This window comes from Antrostomus carolinensis, unplaced genomic scaffold (assembly GCF_000700745.2).
Source record: "Antrostomus carolinensis isolate BGI_N321 unplaced genomic scaffold, ASM70074v2 scaffold16447, whole genome shotgun sequence".
Classification (NCBI taxonomy): Eukaryota; Metazoa; Chordata; class Aves; order Caprimulgiformes; family Caprimulgidae; genus Antrostomus; species Antrostomus carolinensis.
Window position 1 is genome coordinate 38,014 of NW_010325481.1, and position 24,677 is coordinate 62,690.

A 24,677-nucleotide genomic window follows, 5' to 3' on the forward strand; every position below is an offset into this window, starting at 1 on the left:
ACTCATCATTTCCCTTAATTTCTCAAATATTTTTAAAATTTTTTACATAGTATAGAAAGACTTATAATGAACAGTTTCTCTCAACAGATAGTCAGTACAGGAGGATACATAAAATACCTGTTAGGTGTATTGCAGGTCAAAACACATTTCTCAGTTCATCAAACAAAGTGAAGATCTGTTGTAAAATATCAACAGCCACTTCTTTAATTTGTAAAATTCCTAGCTGATCCTAGAAAGCAGAACTGACTCTGATCTTCTGTCCAAAACATTAAAGTTTCAGTGGTCTCTGCCAGTCTGATGGTGGAGAGATTCCCACCTGATTTGCAGTCTTGCAATTGGTTGTTTTTGAGAGTTTGAGCAAGACACAACTGTCAGATAAGCTTAATATCATGCATGCACCTATCTTTCTGTATTTGTTTGGATTTATATGCAATCACAATCTTTGAGTCAGATTTATTTTATATAAGCAGCTATCCTGTAATCATCTTGAAACGTTAATCCACATAAAAGAAAAATCTGTTTGTTAATTCAGTGACTTTTTGATGAAGGAATAATTCAAGTATTGCATCTAAGAAAAAGTGAGTCTTGCCCATGTCAGAAGCATAATCTCCCACAGTTCCTGCCAGTACTCATCTCTCTAACAGTATTTGAGAGATTTTTATCCAAATAAAATCCTGGTGGACCTGTTTGTACTCCTGTAGACCCTATTTTTATCATTCTTCCCCCTGATGATTTTTCACCCAAGCTGAGGTATTTTCATCTGCATTACTTGTATTTCTCTGCAGCGTTCACAGCTGGAATATAGGCACATTTTTTTTCAAAGAGAGAACCTGCTGTAATATCTTCCTCCAAGTCTTGGACCATCCATCCACCAGAAGTTTCTGGTTCTTCCCATGTTGCTAGAGTTCTTGAATCAGGATACCGACACTGTGAGTGCTTCCTTTGACCTGTTCCCATCTCCTGTGTAGCTCAAGTACAGCCCTTTCACTATCTGTGAACTCTGGTTTCAAGGATCATAATTCCTCTCTGCTAACAATGTTTCCAGCATTTTTCCTTTTTTTTTTTTTTTGTGTGTGTGTGTTAAATTTTTATTTATATTTTACTGTTTCTTCATGTATGGTTTTATTCTCCGTTTGGATAACAGACAAATCTTTCACAACATTTTTCTGCCGATTTCCTGTTTTAAAACACTTACTGTCTGTACTAGATGTGACTGTAAACATGAGTGACCCGTGCTCAAACCGTGTCTTTTTCTTGAGAGAAGTCAGTTTTGTCTAAATGCCTACTAACAATAAAACATCCCCAAACCTTCTGAAGTTAATTTAAGTTGTCTGCTGATCAACCCTATGTTATTATGCCTCCACCTTCCTTCCCTTGAAAAGGCAAATCCCAAAGAATTACAAAATTTCCACTGAATGTTCCATGATGCCTTTGTTTCACTGAGCGTTTTCTTCTGCCTGGTGCAGTTGACTGTGAGTCATTTCTGTAGAAATGCAGATTTAGGGTTTGTCTCAGTTTGAGGGATGTGCAGTGGAGTTTCCCCACACTTCCTCCCAATCTGGGGCTTGGAAGTTGCTTGAGTGACAAGAATAAAAAATATGGTACTGCCACTGACTCTCTGTCTGGTGTGCTGAATGAGGTGAAGAGTCCTTTGGGAAAAACATTGCCATCTACTATTAAAAAATATATATATATTTCTACACTCATAGGGTGCGTAAGTGTGTGAACATTTGTGAAAACATACACATTGATGGAAAAAGCTAACATTTGCCATTTTCTATAAACTGCATACAGTCCTGTAGAATTCAATATGTGAAAGATCCTGGTACGTGGGATCTGGTTCTTACAGCCATAAATTCTTGATCTACTCATGTATTACTTCCAGACTCAGCAAAATCAAAAATGCAGAGATCCTCTTTTACCTGAAACATAACAGAATAGGGACCTCAGCAGTACTGCTTGAAATATCGTGTGGACACCAGGCCTTAATTCTCAAATTATTCCTTCAGGAACTGCAGTTGAGTTGCAGAATCCTATAAACAGAAGTTAAGAAAAAATCAAATTGTATCTTTGATTTTCGTGTAGCACTACCATTCATAGCCTCTGCTTTGTGAATAAAGTTATGGTGTAAGATGTTAAAAATATATTTAATGTATTTTTAGTTGCTTTTTTTTTTTTTTACTTACATCCTTTGTTTTGCACACAACTGAACTTTAATGTTTAGGAAAGCACGCTTTTAGTTGATTCTAGATTGATTCCTTTACATAACCAGAAATAATTTAAATAGTAAATGCCTTTCTGTTTCTGTGGGACCCTGTTTGGGGTACCTGCAGCAGCACGCAGTACAATAAAGGGTTCTTTCAGCAAATGTTTAGGAAAATACTTTCCAAGAGATCTGCGCACGATTAGAATTACCGAGTGCTCTCTTCTTTGGCTTCCTGTTTTGGCATTTATATGCCTTCAGGACACTTGGAATATCTCAGTTTTGAAAAGCAAGAGCAATTTAACCAATTAAGTACTTCATAATTTTAGCAGTGACTTCAGTTAGTTGAAAATAGGGAAGAATAGATGAAATAGTCCCTGAGATAGCTTAATCAAATTGAAGGAAAAAATTAACTCTGGTAGCTGTAAAGTAGCTTTTGAGGGAGATTAGAGGAGATAAAGTGTAGCAACAGTCACAGCGACGTTCTGACTCTTTCTTTGCACGTGTGTACAATTACTAACTCTTTCCTTATTTCTTCTATCCTGTGTTTCTGATCCTATGGGATACTGAGGGAATCACTTTCTGATACAGTCAAGGAAGCTGGGGCTGTGGAGCCTTCCGTGCTTTGTGGCCTCTGAACACAAAAATCACCTGTGGAGGCTGGTATGGCATGGTGTCATTCACCAGCGCCCTGGGGTGCCTGGGCTCTTGTTACACAGAATCACAGAATGTCGGGGATTGGGAGGGACCGCGAAAGATCATCCAGTCCAATCCCCCTGCCAGAGCAGGAACCTAAATGAGATCACACAGGAAGGCATCCAGGCGGGTCTTGAATGTCTCCAGAGAAGGAGACTCCACACCCTCCCTGGGCAGCCTGTCCCAGGGCTCTGTCACCCTCACTGTAAAGAAGTTTCTTCTCCAGTTTAAGCGGAACCTCCTGTGTTCCAGCTCACACCCATTGCCCCTTGTCCTACCGTTGGGCATCACCGAGAAGAGCCTGGCTCCATCCTCCTGACATTCTCCCTTAACATATTTATAAACATTAATGAGGTCTCCCCTCAGTCTCCTCTTCTCCAAGCTAAAGAGACCCAGCTCCCTCAGCCTTTCCTCATAAGGGAGATGCTCCACTCCCTTAATCATCTCGGTGGCTCTAATCATCTTTGTTCCCAGCTCCTGCAGAGTGGAACAGGAGAGATGTCACCTCGAGTGCTTTGTGGCGTGGAGTCTGAAGTGCTCTTCTGAGGGAGCAGAAATGTGCCTTCAAGTTTCCCCATGCAGAAGGAGGAACTGTGCAAAATGGGTGAATCCAGCATTGAGAGAGAGAGAGGAGGCAAACCTATCAGCTCTCCTTTTCCTTCTCAAGTTTTCTGCTCCCAAAAAAATAAAAATTTGAACAATTTTTTGAGGACAATTTGCTAATTGCTTGAAGTATTTCACATAGCTTAATTTTCAGAAGGAACTTCTTTACAGTGAGGGTGACAGAGCACTGGAACATGCTGCCCAGGGAGGTTGTGGAGTCTCCTTCTCTGGAGACATTCAAGACCCACCTGGACACCTTCCTGTGTGATCTCGTTTAGGTTCCTGCTCTGGCAGGGGGATTGGACTGGATGATCTTTCGAGGTCCCTTCCAGTCCCTGACATCCTGTGATTCTGTGAAAATTTAAATACGCTTTTGAACAGTTATATACAGAACAATGTCTTCACATCCCTCCACCTAGTACTGAGCAACTCAACTACTAGAAGAATTCCCTAAAATGAGATAAATTAATGTGTGTAACAGCTCACCCATTATGTGGATTCTGATCTGTGTAAAATTTCTATGGTAACACCATCCATGAGCTTGGCCAAGTGTAGCTGTGTATAGCATGTACCATTTCTTGATTTTTGTGTACCTGCTACAGTGGTGTTGTCTGGTCGTTGTATTTATGTCGTGTTGTGGACTGCTACAGGCGTTTTCCACCACATAGTGCTGTGGAAATATTTGGGATATTTCTAATTCTGCACTAGGCTTTCTTGTGAAATAAAACAAGAGTTTGCATGAAGATGGAGACTTGTCAGAAGATTCATTCCAGACAGAAGCACTGTAAATAATTCATACAGATTTTCTACTTGGCTTTAAAGGATTATAAAGTAAATTCCAAAGTCTTAGTTTTGGAGTATAGGTGGCTGCAAGGTGCAGTTGTATTGAGTTGCATAAAACTCTGTGTGGTGTATTACTCTAGCTGAGATCCTTTTTACTTCTGTATTTTCTTTATTTTTCCATAAAAGTCTCCCAACCATATTACTCAGCCATAGGAATATAGCATAGCTATCTTTATTGTTAGATAATGCCTTAACAGGCAATTCTTAATTACAAGAATGTATTGCATTGTGTCTTCTCATTTGAATTTTGTGAATTTTAGCTGCATTTTGTCAAACTACAATTACTTCTTTGTAAGCTTGCTAGTAGTTAAATTTGCAGTGAGATCTTTTATGTACTGCATTCCTGGAAATTAATAGTATCACGTAATATAGCATGGCAGTTTTCATTTGAGATCACGTTAATAAAAGAAGTCATTCAGTACTTTCTTTCTAGCCACTGTGAATGTCTCCAATATACATTCGGGCTGGTTCTGATCAATGGCATTTGATAACATTATATTTATTAAAACTTAGAATATTCTTACAGAGTATTCTGTTTGAAAATGAACTGTAGGGCTTTTGACCTGCCCAAATCTGAATTCAGAGCTTTTTATTTCCTATGTAACAATGAGTAAAGACTAGGAAGTAAGTACATCTGTATTACATCATATATTAATAAAATAAACAGTTTTTCAGAGCAAGCAAAAGCTGAACTTATTTGACTTGGTAGGGTCTGTCCCTGTTCCATTTAAAATATATTTATTATATCTATGCGTTTCCAAAAAGAAAACCTCACTGAATCCTAATATGCTACTAGTTTCAGATAAGTGTTGCAAGAAATTAAGACTTTTTTTTTTGAGAATTTACAAGGAAATTAATAATTACTTTGAGTGATGGTTAAAATATTTGAATTAAGGTTATTTTGAATTTGAAATGGATCATTATATTTTAATTTTCTCTTCCTGTTTTCTTCATAAAAGAATAATGTATATGCTTTAACCTGAATGTATAGTTAATTTAATTAGATCTCTCATATTCAAATAAACTAATTGTAATTAGGCTACATTGTTTATTATTATTATTATTGTTTCTAACTGTTGTGCTTACATAATGTAGGCCATGGCCGAGCTTCGAGTAGCATCTCAGGTAACTCTGAAGTTTTATCATTTTGACAGAAATTAACTTAAATCGAAAACTGCTTCCTTTTTCAATTAGGCAGCATGCAAATATTACACTTATTGCAGTAAGTCACCATCCCAGTGACACTGCATTTCTGTCACGGTGTCCTGGGTGGGCATCAGTGGAGACCACGGTGGCCAAGCCCTGGTGGGACGATGTACAACCCCAGAACTGCACCGTCCCTGCTTCCCCTTGAGCTGCTTCCAGTTGTAACCTTTGACTTTACAACATTTCTTGGTTCTATAATGCCAGATTTTGTGACAATTTGAGCAGTTCTGTCTGTAACTTTTTCACTTGAATTACTGCTAAATACTATCTGTCAGTCTTGGCACCGTTTTCACACAGTTTCCTGTCTGAGAAATTAATGAGGATTTGAGTTTGTCTTCTACAAAGGAAAGGTTTGTAGGCATTTGCTGTCAGTCTCCCCATTGAATTCAGCATGGCCAAAACTGGGTTGCTGCTGAGATTCTCAAAGCAGAAATAATAATCCTTGTTCTAAAAAAATAAAACTGACCTAAAATACAGCTGAACTGCTACCTTAGTCTTACAGTGTAGCATATTTTTTTCTTTTGCCTATTATGAAGCGTATTAGTATGAAGCATAGAGCCCAATCCTGGGAGGACTTCATTTCAAAAAAGCAATAATCTTGTGAAATAATATTTAACCTTGAAGTAGTAACTTTTCCCAATTTGTATGAATGCAAGATAGTGACAAAAATAATGAGAAAATACTGAAATCTGGTTTATACTTGTCTAGAAAAAATTCAATTATATGAAACTTTGCTTGCCTGTGAGTTTTTATTTTTTTTTACTCTAATAATTATTGCAATCTAACTGCAACAATGTGTGTTTATACCTCCTTGATCTGTTTTTTGTGAGACTTGAAAATTCTGTGTACATGCGTAGCTTGTTCTCCTGCAGTAGCACTGGTGAGGACTGGTGTGTTTTGCAAGTATTTTTTATGAAGGCTTCTGAATGAAATCCCAAAACTTTCTATTAAACATAACTAGTTTTCCTCTTGTAATCCTAGAGCAGGAAAATGAACAGATCTAAATCACTAGAGGTCATATCCACCAAAGGATGTGGATGCACTCGGCAGCTCTGGCCAAAATTTGGTCTGGAATAAACCTTTCTCACCTGCCTGTTAACCTGTGAGGTGCCTGGGGGCCCTGGGAGACCAGTCCCAGGTTGGTCACACCATGAAATTCCATGGCCTGTCTCGCTCTCAGGACCGGATCTAGCAAGTCTTCTAAGAAACCAGATGCCAGAATGTACCCTGCAGAAGATGTCCAGAGGACATGCTGGTTGTCCTGTATTGCCTGTAGTCTGAGGGAGGTTGTGGGCAATCCTGATTTGGGTTTCCTCCTTTGGCAGAGGGGTTGGAAGCTGCTTTGAAAGCACCTGATTCATTGGGTGTCAGGGTACTGTGGAAGCTGTTCTCCTTCATATGGAATAATTAAGTATCATAGAATCACAGGATGGTTTAGGTTGGAAGGGACCTTAAAGCTCATCCAGTTCCAACCCCCCTGCCATCAGCAGGGACACCTTCCACTAGACCAGGTTGCTCAAAGCCTCATCCAGCCTGGCCTTGAACACTTCCAGGGAGGAGCAGCCACAGCCTCTCTGGGCAACCTGTGCCAGTGTCTGACCACCCTCACAGTGAAGAATTTCTTCCTCATATCTAATCTAAACCTTCCCTCTTTCAGCTTAAAGCCATTTCCCCTTTTTTTGTCATTAACTGCCCTTATGAAAAGTCCCTCCCCAGCTTTCTTGTAGCCCCTTCAGGTATTGGCCGCTATGAGATCTCCCCAAAAAAGTATACTTTGGATGAGACAGAGGAAAGGACTTTGGGCTGGTGTTTGCAGTACTCAGAAGCAGAAGCTGGAGTTTCTGTCTTGTCAGAGGGACATACTCAGGGTGGTTCCCATACCTTATCTGTCCTGCATGACTTTTCTTACAGGAAGGCTAGAGACAAAAAAGAGAAGGAATGGGCACCACCATCTCTAATTTCTTCTTGTCTCACCATACTTCCTTAGAAAGAAGGACTGCTGAAATGCGTATTTCCAAGGAATAATATAGACAAAGAATAGTGGTTGCAGGTAGTGGAAGTAAATGCATCCCTGCAGCTTACAGATGAGGTGGCTCTGTTCTTCTGCAAGGTGTGCGTCCGTAGCTTTTCATGCACCCTTCTTTTAGGAATTTTTGGTAATCTAGGTTAATCCATTGTCCCTCAGCAGATGGGCCATGTCTCTCCTGCTCTTTTGATGACCTTGCCTCCTTTGGTAGCTTCACTGGGTGTTAACTGGAGTTTCCACCAGAAGAGGTTACCTCAAGTACTGTATTTCAGTGCTTCAGCCCTGTTCAGAATGGAGTCTTGTAATTCCTACATTAAAAAAAAAGAGAAAACGTTCCTTCTGGGGTAGGAGAGAAGCCGCCATATTCTGTATTTTATATGTGATGATCTGGGAATAGTGAAGAGTGATTTTGAAAGAATTCCACAGCTTTATGTGAAGAAAAAATTCACAACTGCTCTGTTTTCATGGTCTATTGCTTCTTTTGCTTGAATAGATTTTACTTTCACTTGTGATAGTGGTTTTAAAGCAATCAAAAGACAAATCTGATTTCCACCTATTAGAAGTGATTGTTAATGCATGAGGGGACTATCTGCTGCATCTTTTTGGGGTTGAAATCTTGGTTTTGGTCTTTTGGTATGCCTTGAATGACAAAAGCATGTAGGGCTTTTTTTTGTTAGTAACCTGTATTTTTGGGGGGAAAATACTCATTCTGTGAATGACTGGATGCTTTAACAGAGTCACGGTCAGAGACTGACTTGCAGTCAGGAGATTTTCCTTTGGGAAATGAAGTGTTTCAGGGATCTGTGTGCCCATAGGAATCCATTGCCTGTTTTTATTGACTCACCTCTTGAGTTTTTCCAGTGGTGGTGTAGTGGCTTTTAATGGTAGCTTTGTCTTCCAAAAGAAGGCTCTTTGGATATGGCATTTAGTAACATCACCAACTAATTTAAGGGCCAATTTCTTTCAGTTTTTGAAGGGCAGGATTTAACTTGGCTAGCTGAATTTGGAGAAATCCGAGATAGTTGGGAGGATTTTGTAGCTGCATACAAAAAATGAATCCATAAAGTAGCTTTGTTATTCTTCAGAGCATTTTTGTTATTCTCATATTGCCTCATCTGTCAGTAATGATCGTAGCACCAGAAAACACATGGAGATTGTTGGTTTCTCCATATATACATCACATAAAAGAGCAATTTACTAATGTATATAAAAATGCTGCAACTGGTGGCAAAGACATCTGTAAACCTTTCATCTTACACTTAAATTATTCAAGAAGATGTCCAGGTTTTTATGCATTTTTACAGGCCATGGTACAGTGGAGTGAGTTTGATTAGAGTCTGTAAATTTTAGCATAGTGTAAGTCACAGAATCACAGACTGATAGGGTTTGGAAGGCACCTCTGAAGGTCATCTAGTCCAACCCTCCTGCTAGAGCAGGATCACCTAGGGTAGATCACACAGGAAAGCGTCCAGGTGGGTTTTGAACATCTCCAGAGAAAGAGATTCCACAACCTCTCTGGGCAGCTTATTCCAGTGTCCTGTCACCCTCACTGTAAAGTTTTTCCTTAGGTTGAACCTTCTGTTTTCCAGTTTGTGACCATTGCCCATTGTCCTGTCACTGGACACCACTCAGAAGAGTCTGGGCCCATCCTCCTACAGCTGCCCTTTAGATATTTGTAAGCATTGATGAGATTCCCCCTCAGTCTCCTCTTCTCCAGGCTGAACAGACTGAGCTCTCTCAGCCTTTCCTCATAAGGGAGATGCTCCACTCCCCTAATCCTCTTGGTGGCTCTGTGCTGGGCTCTCTCCAGTGGTTCCCTGTCCTTCTTGAACTGCACGGCCCAGAACTGGACACAATACTCCAGATGTGGCCTCACCAGGGCAGAGTAGAGGGGAGGAGAACCTCCCTCAACCTGCTGGTCACGCTCTTCTTAATGCATCTCAGGATGACATTGGTCTTCTTGGCTGCAAGGACACATTTGTTGGCTCATGATCAGCCTGTTGTCCACTAGGACAACATTTAACAGTGAGCAGAAAATACTGACATTTAATGCCAACTGAAGTTTTCTTATTGTATTGAAATATAAACCCCGTGTGGTAGGATGGTTTCGAGGTTCTTGCACATCTTGGTTTGTTGGGTTTGTTTTCTTCGGCGTGTTTAGTTTTGCAGAGATTTTTTTCATTTTCTAGGCTTCCTTGCAATTTTCAAGTAATATTTTGAGACTCGAATCCAGTCACTGGGCATACTGTCAGTTCAGCCTTCACTCACTCAGCCAGGCTTCCATCTCCTGCCATCCTCCAGCTTAACGAGGATGATCTGAGCTGGTCTGGGTGGGTGTGAGGTGGGCTACTGCCTGGAGGTTCAGCTCTCCTCCTCTCCATCCAGGGTTCCCTTGCTGACCACTGTGACTCCGTGCTCTGTTTTCAGTATGGAAGGGAAAGGGAGGATGGGATCCAGAGATTTGAGGTCTGTGTAAGGATTGGGGGATGACTCAAGACTCTGCATGAGAGGGACAAAAACCGGCAGCAAAATGACCTGCAGAGACTAGACCCGTGGGGGCTGCAGGCAAAAAAATGAGACGTGGTCCAAAAGATGTGGAGAACACCCAGGAGGAAGAATAAAGAGCATAGATACAATCTCACCATGCTGCCGCACCCTCCACATTAAGCTCTGTTTTAATTCTGTCTGATGAACGCTGTCCTACCATTCAGTTTTCATGCTCAGATCTCCCCGTTTGCCAAAGGGAAAGTGTTGGATGGGGAGGGGAGCTGCTCCCTGACAGCTCTGGTGTTCTCTGAAGAAAGAGACGTGCTGCACTGGAGAAGCAATGATACATTTGTTTGCAACTTTAGAGGCTGAAATTAAATTAAGTGTAAATGTATTCCAAGCAATGAAATCAGATTTGCTTACTAATCTGGACTGCAACTCCTTTTTTTCCCCCTTTCACAATGAAACTAGCAGTACCAGTAACTGTGCCTGCATCACCTCCTCCTCCTCCTCCTCCTCCCTCCACGGCTTGCAGCCCAATCCTGCCATGCTCCTGCAGGAGAATTTCCCAGGAGGCTGGCCCGCAGCAGGAGGAAATAGGTCAAGACAGCAAGAAAAGAGATGAGGAACATGGGAATTGGGAGAAAGGCAACAGTGACTTGAGATCCAGGAGAAATACGCCTGCTGTTCTTTAAACCACTTCTCTTAGCTTTTTCCCCCAAAAAAGGGCATTAGGGCCTGTTTCTGCATTTCAAAGGGAATTTGGGCTGAGCAGGGGAGGCTGGCTCCGCTGGCCTCTGCAGGGCTGGGGTGGAGAGAGGGAAGTGTTTGGTGTCAGCAGAGAAAAATCCCTTTTTTATCAGGTAATTTCTGTCGCCTTCCCAGTTTACCCTGCCTGTCGCTTCCCTGACCCTTCCCTTTCCTTTGGAGCCCTCCCTCCAAAGGTGACCTGCCTTAACCCATAACCTTCCTGCTGCTCTTCAGTCTGCAGAGCACATTTTCTACTGAAGCCTATCAAAACACGCTATTAACTCTCTCCTGCTGTCAAATTAACTTGTTACCAGGGGTTTTTAACTTGCCTTCTTCATCAGGAGGAATAAAAATAGTACAGATATGTTATTTTGCGTTCAGAATGACATTTCTTATCTATTTATTTAAATAATTTAGTATTTCAATCAACTTAATTTGTTTAGGGGATACTTAAAGGTTGAGAACAATTTTGTATCAAGTAAATTTAGTGATAATTCATTTATGATGGAACTAATATAATTAATGAGGTAGTCGCAGCTTATCTTTTTTCAAATACATACATTGCTTTTAAACATCTGCTCAGTAGTCCATTATGATAGCACGAGAATGATTCTACATGAGAGCAATAGAGGAGCAGATGCTTCCTGATGACAACTTCCCAGTTTGTTTAGGAAACAGTGGGTGAGTCCTGGATTCACAGTTTTAACTTGAAGCATGGTAACCATGCAAGCAAATTTGCAAAGCAGAAACAAAAAAAGTGAGAAATCAAATTACTTCATAGTATTTTTAATGATTGCATTTTGGTCAAACCCCCTTTTTTGTCAACTTTTTAGTAATTTTTTTTTCCTTTATGTGGGCATGTTTATTTTGTCTTTGTAAGATCTAAGCAAAATAATGAATTTGTTTTCTTGTGTATATGTATGAATGTTTTGCAGCAATTACAAAATCTTCAAAAAAAGTTAAAATTGATTTTGATATTGTCTGTTACAGTAAGTAAAATTCAGCATTAGCTCAAAAAGAGATAGAACAACAGTATACATAAAAAAGGAGACTAGAACAAATACTTGAAGAAAATAATCAAATAGGCTATCATGTGACATATATAAAAATAAAATTTGGTGTTTTTTTTTTTTAATATTATGCATTTCATATTTATGGCTTTATCAGTAGTTGGTTAAAGAGTAAAAAAATAAATCTCTTCTTTTGGGCTGATGTACCATGGGTTTATTCAGCCATGCATAGATTTTTAGATGTTCTGAAGATCGCCTAAAATGACTGTACTCATTTTATTCATCTCATCAGCAAAGTTCATCTCATCAGCTAGAGAGATAACCTCAAAACTTTTAGGATCCAAAATGTACTTTCCCGGCATAAACTCTGTGAGTTGTACTTACAGAGACTGTAAAGCACAGGATTACACATCAATGTTGTATCTTTTTATGTAAGAAATATTGAAACTGCTGTTTACTGAAAGGAAGAGGTATTAGGAGGTAACCCTAAGAAGGATTCAGCTACCTGCCTTTGTATGCAAATCACAAGTACAACACACCCATTTGTCACTAGAAACAGCAGAAAAAGAGATCCCAGTATCAGAAACTTATATTTTGAATAGGTGTAGAAACTTTGTAGTAGACTGAAGTTCATCTTGTTACACAGCAGAAGAATGTCAGTTTCAAAGCTTCTTTGAGTTTTGCATTCAGCTGAATACTTGATTTCAGAAACTGCCTAAACTATCCATCAACAAAATCCAGGATAATACAAAATAAATGTGTCCAAAAATTCTCTGCTCACCAAAAAAGTAAAGCAGTAAATCTGTCTTCTTCCCTCCTCTGCTGCCTCTCCTGTCATAAAATTATGTACATCTTTTGGGAAGGCCACTTCTGGATAAAATCACCCTTCTCTGGGAGTAATAGGATGTTTTGGGAAATACCTCACTGTCTAATGTACATCTGGTGATGGCAGGAATTCTTAAGATTTCTCAGTGGCTGTCTCAAGGAACAATGGAATTAGAAAGTCTCTCCTTTGCTTTCCTTTTCCTAAACCAGAAAATGAAGTAGAAGTTGCGTACCAGCTGAAGTCTCTGCTAACCCAATAAGTTGAATTCTTAATGATGAAGTTGTTCCTAGCTTAATTTATGCCTTTCTGAGATAGTAAGTAGGGCTTTTGTAAAGCATATTTTCCCTAAGGGTATACAGGCTTGAGTATTTCATTTTTGAGTGAGTATTAACTTGCTTATTTTCCTAAGTATTTGGAGGTAATAAAGAATATGGCTTCTTTATCATTCAGTCTAAAATTGTCACAAATTAGACATCAGTATTCATGTGAGGGTATGCAGTCACTTTACCCTTATATACAGAAAGCAAGAGAGAAAAATATGTGTATACATACGTTTTTTTTCTGTAGCAATAGTATTTAATACACGAAGGGGTAGCCTTGCTATGAACAGATAGTCTCACCATTTCCAGGAGAAGTATTTTTTCAGACAAGGTAAGCTAGTGACTAAGCAATAAACAAGGCCATAATATCTGATGAAACATTAATGTCTGTAAAGCAGTATGATTTTGATTCGAGGAGGTTGATCCAAAAGGGTTTTGTAAATTTTAATGTAGGTTCAGTTCTGAACCCACATTCCTTCCCACCCTTACAAACCTGAAAGCCAATCTCTAGTTGTTTTTTGTTTGCTTTTACCACATGCTGCTGCTGTTCTTTCTTTTACTATTCTCACTAAAGCATTGAAAATGGATCTATTTTAAAGAAGGTTCAGCCTACTATGGAGAACAAATGTCTATTTTCCTTGAGAGATTTTTTTTAAATGTTATTTTCTCTGTATTTCATGTCTGATCAGGGAGTATGACATGTGTGAGGAGAAAAAGACCTTGCCTTCTTAGTCTGTTATGCATTTACATGGGAACCGGGCATAGCATACCTAACTTTACCTGGCCCATGAAGTCAGATCATCATTGTAATCATCACTGTCCCTTCTGGCACCTTGTCTTTAGTATCCCTTCACATACCGTTTTTAAAACTAGGTTAACACACAGACCGCTTTCTTTAATGTTCTCTTTTGGTGCTATAGATATCTGTTTCCTGATAAGCTAAAATCAACCATTCCTGCAACTGTCCAGAATCTCCCAGAAACCTTCTGTTCTGTGAGAGTCTATGATTTTCTAATTTAATGGCCAAAAATGTGTTTACAGTACCTAGGAGTGTAGCTTCGCAAGGTCTGGGCTTTCCATTTGTGATCTTCTGTCCATGTACCTCAGGAGCATCTGGTTGTGTAATACACTGAATTTAAGGAAAACCACTTTTATGTGGGCTACCAAAAAAAATTGGAAGTATTTTGTCTGTCATTACTGTTACAGTTTATCAGTTCTTATATATCTTCATAGATTGATTCATGGCTGAGTTGAGTTAAGGATCTGAGATAAGAATGCAAAATAGCTTTACATTTCTTGTGTGTTAAACCAGTGTGGTGTTCAAAGGATGCTGCTGCTTCTTTTCTGTTCAATCTATTTTATTTTGCTTGGACAGAAACAGTAAGCCAATATTCACAGTTGCTTGGCAATAGTCAAGTTGTGAAATGCACACCCAACCTGTGGGGCATTATGGTTGCTTAGTTCATACATGTAAATTTGGGGGTTTGAAAACAGAACATTGCTATGCTTGCATTGCTAGTCCACACCCATAGCGTCTTCTTGGAAAGTTTGTTCTAACATTTAATCTTAATGGCATTATTAATTTAATGGTTCCATTTTCAGAGATGTTGAGTATTGACAGTTTTTAGAACAGTCAAAACAACTGGGTGCTTAGCACTGTTTGAATATTAATTTGAAACATTAGGAAGGTTATGCTGCAACTGGGGTACATCTCAATGCAGTAAGTTCCATCTCTCCTGATTTATTTCAAATCTAGAATAAACTTTACTTACTTTACACCTGAAATACAGATTGACAGGAAAAAAATGGTCTCAGTTTTAGAAGTATTACTAGCAAAAACAACCTCTAGCATAAAGCCTTTAAAGAAAGTAGAACAGGATTTCTGATGGATACATTTGAATTGTCTTTTGGCAAGCAAAACCAGATTATTTAAGGACACACTTTTTAAATGGTCTACAGTAAAGATAATGAGGAGAGATGCAGCTGTAGTCACCTTATTGTACAAGTTATTGTGCTGTAAAGATTTTAGAGAGCTTTTGTCTTTTGCTTACAAAAGCAGCCTGTGCTTAGAAAGACCTCAGTTCTGCAAATGATAACATGTAGGTCACAGTTTGTGGAAGTAAGTCTGTAAGATGCCTTTGTAGGTTTGGGACTTTTGTGATTTTCTTGCTAGTACTGAAAAATTCCTTCAGGAATTCAAATCAGTAGTGCTGTGAAAGGGGTGGTTGCCATTATTTCTGTTCTGTATATTTGTTGCATTTATTACAGTAGTACTAATTACTTTTCCCTTGATACAAATACAAAAGTTGAGGTATTAACTGTGTTCATGTTTGTTGTTTTAGGAGTCTTTGGATGATTCACAAGTAGCTGGAGTTTGTGCGACAGAAGAAGTGATTCGCTATGAATATCACGTCTTGTTCTCCAGCAGCTACCAAGTACCTGTGCTTTATTTCAGGGCATGCTTTTTAGGTAAGATCAATCTTCTGTTAGACAAAGGGAAGAATAAAAATATGTTGGATGCAATAGATGTTAAAAACACATATTTTGTATTAAATTGAGGAGCAGACTAATGATCAGATGTAATAAGAAAGTAAGAGATGAGGCTGTTCACCAGTAAATTTTGTAATACTACCGACACAGAGCTTCAGGACCTTGGAGTAGATGATATCATCTCAGCCTGAAGGAGACTGATCTTTGGCTCCTGGCATCTTGCCTGTGGTTGACTAAAACTGCTGGTCATTTTTCTTGTTCTTTTCTTTAAATGAGTACAAAAACTTAAAGCTGCAGGTTTGAATTTGGCTACAAAATCAGTGGACATAATTAGGGCGCTTCAGCAGAACTGTGTCTGTTTCTTTGAAGCCTGAATTTGAGCCACAAGGCAGGGGTCTAAATGTACCTTTAAAAGTGTACTTTCTTTTTTATCTAATTTTGCTGCTTAAAAATATATATAATAATACCAAAAAGGTATTGCCTTTTTCTGTCTAATAAAACTGGCTCTTGAAACACTAACAGATCTTCCTTTCTCCCTGATATGTACATCTTGTTACCCATTACGCAATTGCTATAGCATTCGCCATCCTGTCAGGAAGGAAGGAGGAACACACAGCCTCCCTCCAAGGCCGCTGTTAGTGTCACTTATTTAATCAGCAAACATAGAGTGATCACACTGCAGCACTGGCTGTGCTCTGTTCCTCTCTGCCCGAAGACTCTGTACCTAGGGCGGAGGGATTGAAATCTTCAAGTCGTTTCATTCAGTATCCTGCATGGAAACATCAGCATCTTTTGTGTTTTGAATAATCTCCTAACTTTATCGAGATAAAGATGTCTGAATGTTGCCAGTGATATCTTTTCCTTTTTAATTAAAAAGTAACTTAAGCTGCTTTGAATGTGTTTGGTAGATTTAATCACTCTCTGCCTTATATTGTTTAATGGTTTCTAATTTTGCAGTGTTAGCATTTTGAAAGGCACTCTTGATATAAAATTGAAGAACAAATTCTCATAGACTCCCTGGTGGAAATATTTTAGTCTGAGGTGCAGTTTCAGGAATGGATAATTTGGGGTAAATTTTCAAACTGGGACATGGGGAATTAGGGACATTGCTCTGCTTTTACCACCAACAGAACTCATTTGCACACATCCTCCTGCAAATTTATTTCTAGAATTATTACAGGCATTTACAAATGTGCAATGTTTTGCCTTTAAACTTACTGCGCAAGGAGGAAGATAAAGTTTTGCTGTAAGAGACAGATTAACCTATTTGTGGTCCTGAAAAATGCCATCTTCTTGGTTTTAGCTGCATTAATAGTGCACTGTCTCTACAGAAGGGGATGGAGATGCTGCAGGTAGAGGAAATAGGACACTATTCCTACTGTACTGTACTTTCATATAATTAGTATTCACCATAAGCAGTTAATCACCAGAGAAGAGCTCCCAGAGACAAAACAAGTTGTTTAGCTTGTCAGCATCAGGGAATCGGAGGTGTTGAAACATGACTCCTTATAGCTGGAAGTGGATATTACAGGAGCTGGTGGATGATCTAATGCACAGTTGTAGGATTACGTGCCAACAGCTCCCCTTGCAGTACAAAACGGTAATTGTTCCTACAAGTACAATTATATTTTAAAACACTTACTGGGAACATTTCACAGTGGAAAACAAGGACTTTTTTTAGATAATTCCTAAAGTCACCTGGGTTCTCTTCATCCTTTAACATTCTCTTTTAATATTTAACATTCTCTGACTCTTGAAGAGAGAAGGATACAAAATGCCGTCAGTAAGTACTTTTCCTATAGTGTTTTCAGCTAATTTTCTCTGATTTTAATTATGGATAGCTTACTTCTGAAAATGAAAAATTCTATCATCCCTGCAAGTTATTTGCCCACCTGTGCCATGCTGTCTGTAGTTCCCAACATAGGTTTTCAGGAATGAGCAGACAGTCACTCACAATCACTTTAGATACCTGACCAAAGTATCTTTTGTCTTCTCCTGAACCTGGTATGAGGAAAACTCTGGGTAATGCCCTGAGATTTTTTCCCTTTGAGGTCACAATTTTCAGGTGATAGGCTCCTCATCTTGTTTCTCAGACAACTAGTAATGTTCACTGCATTCCTCATCTGAAACAATCAGGGAAGAATCTTCTGAGACCTACATCAATTTCCCAGTCTAAATTCCTACCATTATTTGTAGATGAAGTAACAGAATCAGTTCTTCACAAGTCTCTTGTGAGTTGTTCATGGTTTCCCTTCAGTCCTGTCCATACTGATCCTCGTGGTAATTAGAGTTTGTTGCAGGAGGTGAAGGGGAGCTATAATCCTTTCAGTGTTTCCACAGTCCTGCCCCGTCTTGCCTTCCCCAGCAGCAGGGCAGAGAGTTTGAATTCAAAACTCTGCTTCCTCTCTGGCAGTATGCTAAGTGGCCATTACACCTCGAGGCCTGCCTAGGAAATAACAGCTCTTCTGTTCAACCTGACTAAGTAGTTTTGCTTGTTTTGCAATATTCATTTCCTCACTTTTTATGTTATAATAGCAACTGGTGCTAGCCTGTCCAAATCTGTGCTCTTCCAAATAGACTCTTAAAAAACTTTTCTAGAACAACTAAATCCTGCCTTTCTCCCATCTTATGTAAGTCCAGTTTTCACTGACTTGGTCTCTCACAGTCCCTCTGAGGAAAAAGGCTTCCAGTAGAGTTGCTGGGGAGATTTTCCTGTCGTCTTCAGCGTGGTTGGCATGGAGGTTGTGTTGGTGAGGACTAGCAATTGTGCTCAAACATTACAGATCAGTTCTTCCTGCAGAAGGGTGAAAGCTGCATTTTATCCTTGCTGTTGTCTGTATTGGATGAGATAACTTATTTTCTGGAATTCATCATTTTCTTGGTGAGGCAAAGTTTGATATGTAAGGTAAGGGTTTGAAATTTTAGTTGGAACTAAAACGTTTTGAGAGACATCTAAACTTTTTGGTAGTCTCTGAGGAGAGATTTACAGGGAAGATCTTGTTCTGTGCAAGGACAAATACTTCAGCTGAAAATAATGATTAACTGTGATGACTGTGTCTGGAAAGATGTTTGGGAACATTATAGGATACAAGATATTTTTAGGCTACATATATATGTAGGAATATATTTTTCACTACCTGAGGATACTTCCCATGTGGCATATATTCCTAAATTCAGACTTACTGAAGTCCCAGTCTGTGTCAGGAGCTGAAGGCAGTGGTCCTCAATACCTCAGAGTCTCAGAAAACCAGGGGTCATTTCTCCAAAATCAGTCTTGTCCATGCCATACCTTTCAGAAATGGAGACTTTCTTTCTTTCTCTGGCTTCGGAGGTTACCAAATAGATAGTTGAAGAAATGCATGAACCCCTGCTGATATCTGATGTCAGCAATTAGCCCTCTTAGAGACAGATGGTATAGGCAATTAGCCTTCCCCTTCAACGCTGGCATCAGCCAGATGGGCTGGGCTAGGTCCAGTAAGCTTTCTTTAATCAGCAGAGCATTTTCCCCTTTTCTTAGTCTTTTAAGATGTCAAGGATCTTTGGTCTTTTCCTGAACTGTCATTGTCCAGAGCCATACATTCAAAAAACCTCTTGCACAGACAGTGATGTAGCTGCAACACAATCAGAGGTAGAGAAAGGCATCATTCAGGAATCACCCTGCATGTTAATAAAATAATGGCTTGTCTTATTTTTCTACAAAGGTAGAGAAAGAACCATGAATGCTGGCTAAACACTGAAAAGAAAGAGCAGAACTAATGGGAGTCAGTGAGGAGTGCAGCCTAATTGCTCTAGAAAAGGGAGAAGGAATGGGATTTTCAAGTTGACCTGCTCAAAATACATCTAGCTCTCTGATATATAGACTGAATCCTGCCAATAAAACACATGTTAATCAGTGGTTAGAGAGAGGGAGCTTGTAAGATAATGTTACTTCCTCCAACCCTGAAGGCATGACTTTCTGGATTCATAACCATACTGGGCCTGACTGATCACTTATTCCCTGAACTCAGAAGTGTGTAACCACTTCGTCCTTTCTCAGAACAAAGCTCCTCTTAAGACCATGTCCCATATGAACTGGTTTTAGCATGGCTTTGGACATAAATAAAATTGAGTTACTTGTATAATCAGATATTCTCCTGAATATCTGGTAAGGGTGTTGTTGCTTCTTTGGCAATGGTTTCTTAAGAGTACAAAAACCTGATACTTCTTTGGACAGTATGCCAGAGTGAAGCCTGAAAGCAGTTTGTGCACCATTGCACCAAAAGTGTGAAATCTGAGAAATTACTAAAAATCCTCAGTAACCATCAACAAAACAGTACACAGCAACTTAGGAAGCCTGAAAATGTAATCTGAAAATGTACTTGAAATTTATATACCTAAAGAATTTCTGCTCTTTGTAGAAATTAAGGTGCCAAGGCATCTGGGAGCTACAACTCCTATGTCACCTTAATGCCACACCTTGCTGCTGTGGGGGGGGAACTCAGCCTTCTCCTTTTTAACTGTTTCTTATTTGGGGTGACGTAAATGAGTTAACCCCAAGTGGACCATCAAGAAGCTTTTCTCAGAAAAGTTTGTTATAATCTAGACAGCTTAAATAATAAAAATATGAGTTTTTGACAGAAAGGCTGTGCTTGGTTTTGCCTGATTATTAAGGCAGATGAACTCGTTGATTTGAGCCCCTAGTTAATTAATGACAGAGACAGAACTCATACCTGGGAGCTCTTGACTCCCATGCTTTATCGCCTTTCTGTGAACAAAAATCTTGGTTACTTCCCAGGCTCTTTTGGCCCTTCTTGCTGGGTAGATGTCAAGTTTATGGTATCAGAGTCTGCATTTTGCAGAGCCTGGGTTAGTAGTGATGAGCTGATGATGTGTTGTGCCAGAATGGTGACAATGCAGGCATGGAGCTTCAGACAGAGGTACAGTAAATCCGGTGTGACCCACAAGCAGCTGTCTCCTTTCACTCTCTGTAATTATTTAATGAGCTGAATTATACAAAAAGTACATATAACCACAAACTTCTGTCTGCATACCCACTCCCAGATAGACCTGGGGTAAGACCTGGGACAAGCTGCAAGCACCTTAGCAGCTGTGTTGTGGTGGGTGGATGATGAGTAAATGTACTACTGGGTGAATTTGAAGCCTCTGCCTCCCTCTCCTGCCACGTCTCTTGGCTTGGTGCTGCTATTGCCTTCTTATTCTGGCTGAACTTTTTGAGTTCAGCTCCATCACAGGCAAGAATGAGGCAAGAAGCAGAGAGGCTGCTTTGCTCAGCAGGTGCCACAGTGGCCCCTTGTTGCTAGCAGCAACAATTACAGACTGCTCTGTCAGCCCAGCTGGATATTTGAGGTCTCAGTGGGTTGCAAGAATGTGTAACAGGGCTGCTAAACATGTGAATGCTGGCAGCTCTGGAAAAAGTGCCCAAAGAATACAGATGTGTGTTTTGTGCAAATCTGGGAGTTCACAAATGGAATCTGTTATATCATCCTAAGCAGATGACTACACAAACTCAGGAGTTCTAAAATAAAAAACACACCACCAGCCAGATTACCTGAAATGGATCCTTCTATCAGTCATTTTAAGATCTTAGTGTAGTTGTTTTGTTTTATTTTATTTTGCTCTATTTTATTGCAAGAGAAAACTCTTTCAATAGCCTTCCAGGTCTTCATCCCACAAAAGAGTATGGGGAAAATGCCCATCCACCCACTCTCCTTTCGCAAGGGTCTTGCAGCTTCCAGCTACGTAGCTGAACCTCACATCCATTTTAGGTATTGATAACTTATCCTTTCCTGCTGCACCTGACCTCCCATCTTCTGAACTAGTCAGTTAAATAAGAATTTACAGGAACATAATACTTGGGAGCATGTATGAAAGCTTACTCAGTTTAAAAAACACACTTAATTCAAACTCTTTTAAAACTTAGTGGAATATATTAAAATAGTCTGAATGTAGGTAAATTTAAATCCAAGCATATTTCAATATATAAGTGCATAATCAGAATACCCAGATAAATTTTTTGTTCCTATGTGAAACATTGCAATTACTATATATATAAACTATTTAAGTATTTTACTGTCTGTGATCTCACTCTGATGTGAAGTGAAGATTTCAGTTTGGATATATTTGTATTTTTCTGTGAAATGAAAATAAACCTATACTGAAATTTGAGGGAAGATATACTCCTTCTCATACATGAAGTAATAAAATCCATGAGGTAAAGACAAAACTCAGTTTTAACTATAATATGATTAATGCTTCAGTAATATTGGATTGTTTCTGTAAATGAGATTAATGGTTAGAGTCAGAGTAATCCATTCCATGTGTACAATCTGAATTTGCTCAAATGTTACTATAAAAATTCACAGATAAAAAGAAAGGTGTACAGAACAAAATCTAGAGTGGCAAATAAAATTTTTCATTAGAACGTGTCCTGTTCTAGATTTTACATGTGGACTTTCTCTGGATTGTCTTTGCAGGTTGAATAGAAAACAGGAAATTGCCGGTATGCATGGCATCTCGTATTACCTGCACACAGATGATCTGAGCATAAATACATCCTTCTAAAGTTAACTTACACTCTTGTAACAAATTTCTTAGCAAATGTTAGACCATCTCCAGCACAGCTCTGGTATCTGCCATCATAAGGCAGAGGGCATGGTGATCTAACAGGTCCCATGTTTGTGAGGATGGTGTGGTATAGCTAATTAATAAGCTGTTACCCTGTCAGATGCTTTATTTGTCACATGCTTCTGCTGTATGGTGCTTACATAAGCTCAGTGCTTTTTTTTTTTATAAACATGTGTAGAAAATAAGATAAAACAGAGGCTGTAGGCAGCTGGTTTTAACTTATATCTAAACATGGCATTCAAATGTTGATTGGGTGAATAAATCTTGTTCATTTTACAGACATGAAAATGTCAGTGGAATAAAACTATTTATCACAGGATAATGGTTTCTGACACCTAATAAATGCCAAGATGAAGCTACTTATTGAAAGTATATCAAAATATTCTACTGCTGTTTGCCAAAAACAAATATTCAGGAAAAATTAACATGCTTATTTTCTAAGTGGTTGACACTAATATCTTGGCATAATTCTGACATCACAACTAAAAACCTGATACAACAATGCTGTATAAATGCAGCTCAAAAAAAAAAAAAAATTATGGGCATGTGGGTTACCAAAATGTAGCAAACTTTTGACTGCAGAATTTTGTTCCTTAGATTTTTTCCCATTCTCTCACTATGAATTGCATGTATTTATGTGAGATAACTGTTTATGGTATTATTTTGTGGTTTCAAATTTATCTCATCCAAGCATTGTTTTACAAAATTAGTTTAACTTCACATCTTACAACCAAAACAGTAAGCTGTTACTCTCAGGTGACAGAGGAGAAAGCTAAAGAGGGAATTGAGCATAGTTTTGTATGCCCTTCAGTCAGGGTTTGAGCAATGCTGTTTTGGAGTTATGGGGCCAGAAGTGGCTCAGTCACGTTTTGCTGTTATTTTTTCCATCTGCTTCCAGATAATCAGTATTTCCAGATTTACTTTTGCTATTCTGTATTAAAGATATAGCATGCTTAAGAGCTTAAACTGTGGGTGGTTGTTCCTCCCCACTTACAGATGGAAGACCTTTAACTCTGGATGAGATATGGAAAAGTGTTCATGCATGCTACCAGGCTCGTCTGCTGGAGGGGCCCTGGGACACTATTACACAGCAGGTGAGAAACCACTGGTCCTTTACAAAATTGATCACTGCAATATATGCCTGAATCGTCAATGGCCTTATTCCCCTCCTGGACACAAGTGAAATATATAAAAGTCTTAACTGAGGTTGTGCCGAGCCAGTTACCTCGATTTTGAAGGATATATAGGTGTTCACCACGTGAGAGTTAATGTGACGGTATCTCTCATTTAAAATACTTTTCCAAAGCCAGTCCTGAAAACTTCAGGCAATTTCTGAGTGATCATGGATTTGGGTAAATACAAAAATAGACTTATTTATCTAAGTAAAATATATTAGTGTAACATTTCACAGAGTGTCTATTAATCAAATTACCAAAAAAGACTGTGTAATTTTCAATTTCAAATAGACTTGCAATCCCTAGGATTGAAGGAGAGAAAATTGGTCTCTCAATCAAATAATAAGTTATTGCTGACTAATGTCCTTAAGAGTCAGTAGTTGATGAATGCCATGTTTTACAAGAGGAAGCAGATTAGTAAACTGTGATACTGCTGCCTTCTTTTGGAGCTATTCAAATCACTTTTATTTGAAGTGGTTTTAAAGTCACCGGATCATTTCAGCAACTGTTCCCTGACTTGTGGTGATGGCTCTCTTGAAAACAGTCACACTTGTTCGAGGAAGACTGAAATATGGTTCAGAGCTGAGTTGTTTGCTCTGGTTTTTTCCCTCAGCTCTAGGCCTCCAGTGCAAGTTTGGACAAAGAATGGAAACTCTCCAGGTGTGAATTTTTCATCATCAGATGAAGATACTAATGTGTTCTTTCTTCCTCCCTTGATTTTTTGATTTTAGCTGTTTCCAGGTACAAAGGTCTCTTCCCAGAGCAGCTGGCACAACAGGGATATAACTTGAACTGAGATCTACAGGTGTTTCCTTAGTTCAACTAATACAATTTAATTACAGGATGCCTATTTGTAGATGGGACTCAATCATGGGAACACAAGCAACATTCATGTTTTTGTAGCCATGGACTATTATTTGTATTTTAATAACTCCCTGAGAACCTAACAAGCGTTGGTTTTCTGGTATTTGCTGTGCATATCTGAATTCCAGTTGTGAGTTTGCAGATTTTCGTAATATAAGCTTTTACATAAAGTATTAATTACCTGACTTGTCTACTGCAGAAGGAAGATGAGGAAATTAGGTTTTAATAAAATACTGTAATGTGGTAGCAGACAACTGATTTTCTGCACAGGAAAGTATTTCAGTTCAGATTTTTCAGTGAAGTTTTATGGTTTATAGCTGAAGTTTCAGATCTGTAGCTAAATAATGACTGTTTCTGCATAGAAAAGCAGAGGATTCAATTAACTTTGCCTTCACCGCATCCACCTTTTTGCATTCCTAGTAGACAGAGACCGATAACCCTGTGGTCAGATGCTATAGGTGTCCTTTAGGGCTGATATCTCAGGTATTTCCCAGCTGAGCTGTTCTGGCTTGTGGTAGTTTATATTCCCACCTGCAAAAATATACAGGAGAATC

The 24,677-nt window shown here is 39.0% G+C and overlaps 1 protein-coding gene across 1 annotated transcript in view; it reads left to right on the forward strand.

Moving 5' to 3' along the window:
- The window catches only part of ATG10 (autophagy related 10), a gene marked incomplete at its 3' end in the record, with an annotated part of 61,080 nt that extends 37,902 nt beyond the window's left edge, over window positions 1–23,178 (forward strand). The window contains exons 4-5 of the mRNA XM_010171236.1: window positions 15,313–15,439; window positions 23,081–23,178. Of these exons, the coding sequence (XP_010169538.1) occupies window positions 15,313–15,439; window positions 23,081–23,178 (225 nt within the window). The remainder of the gene's footprint in view (window positions 1–15,312; window positions 15,440–23,080) is intronic.
- Window positions 23,179–24,677: the final 1,499 nt, after the last annotated feature.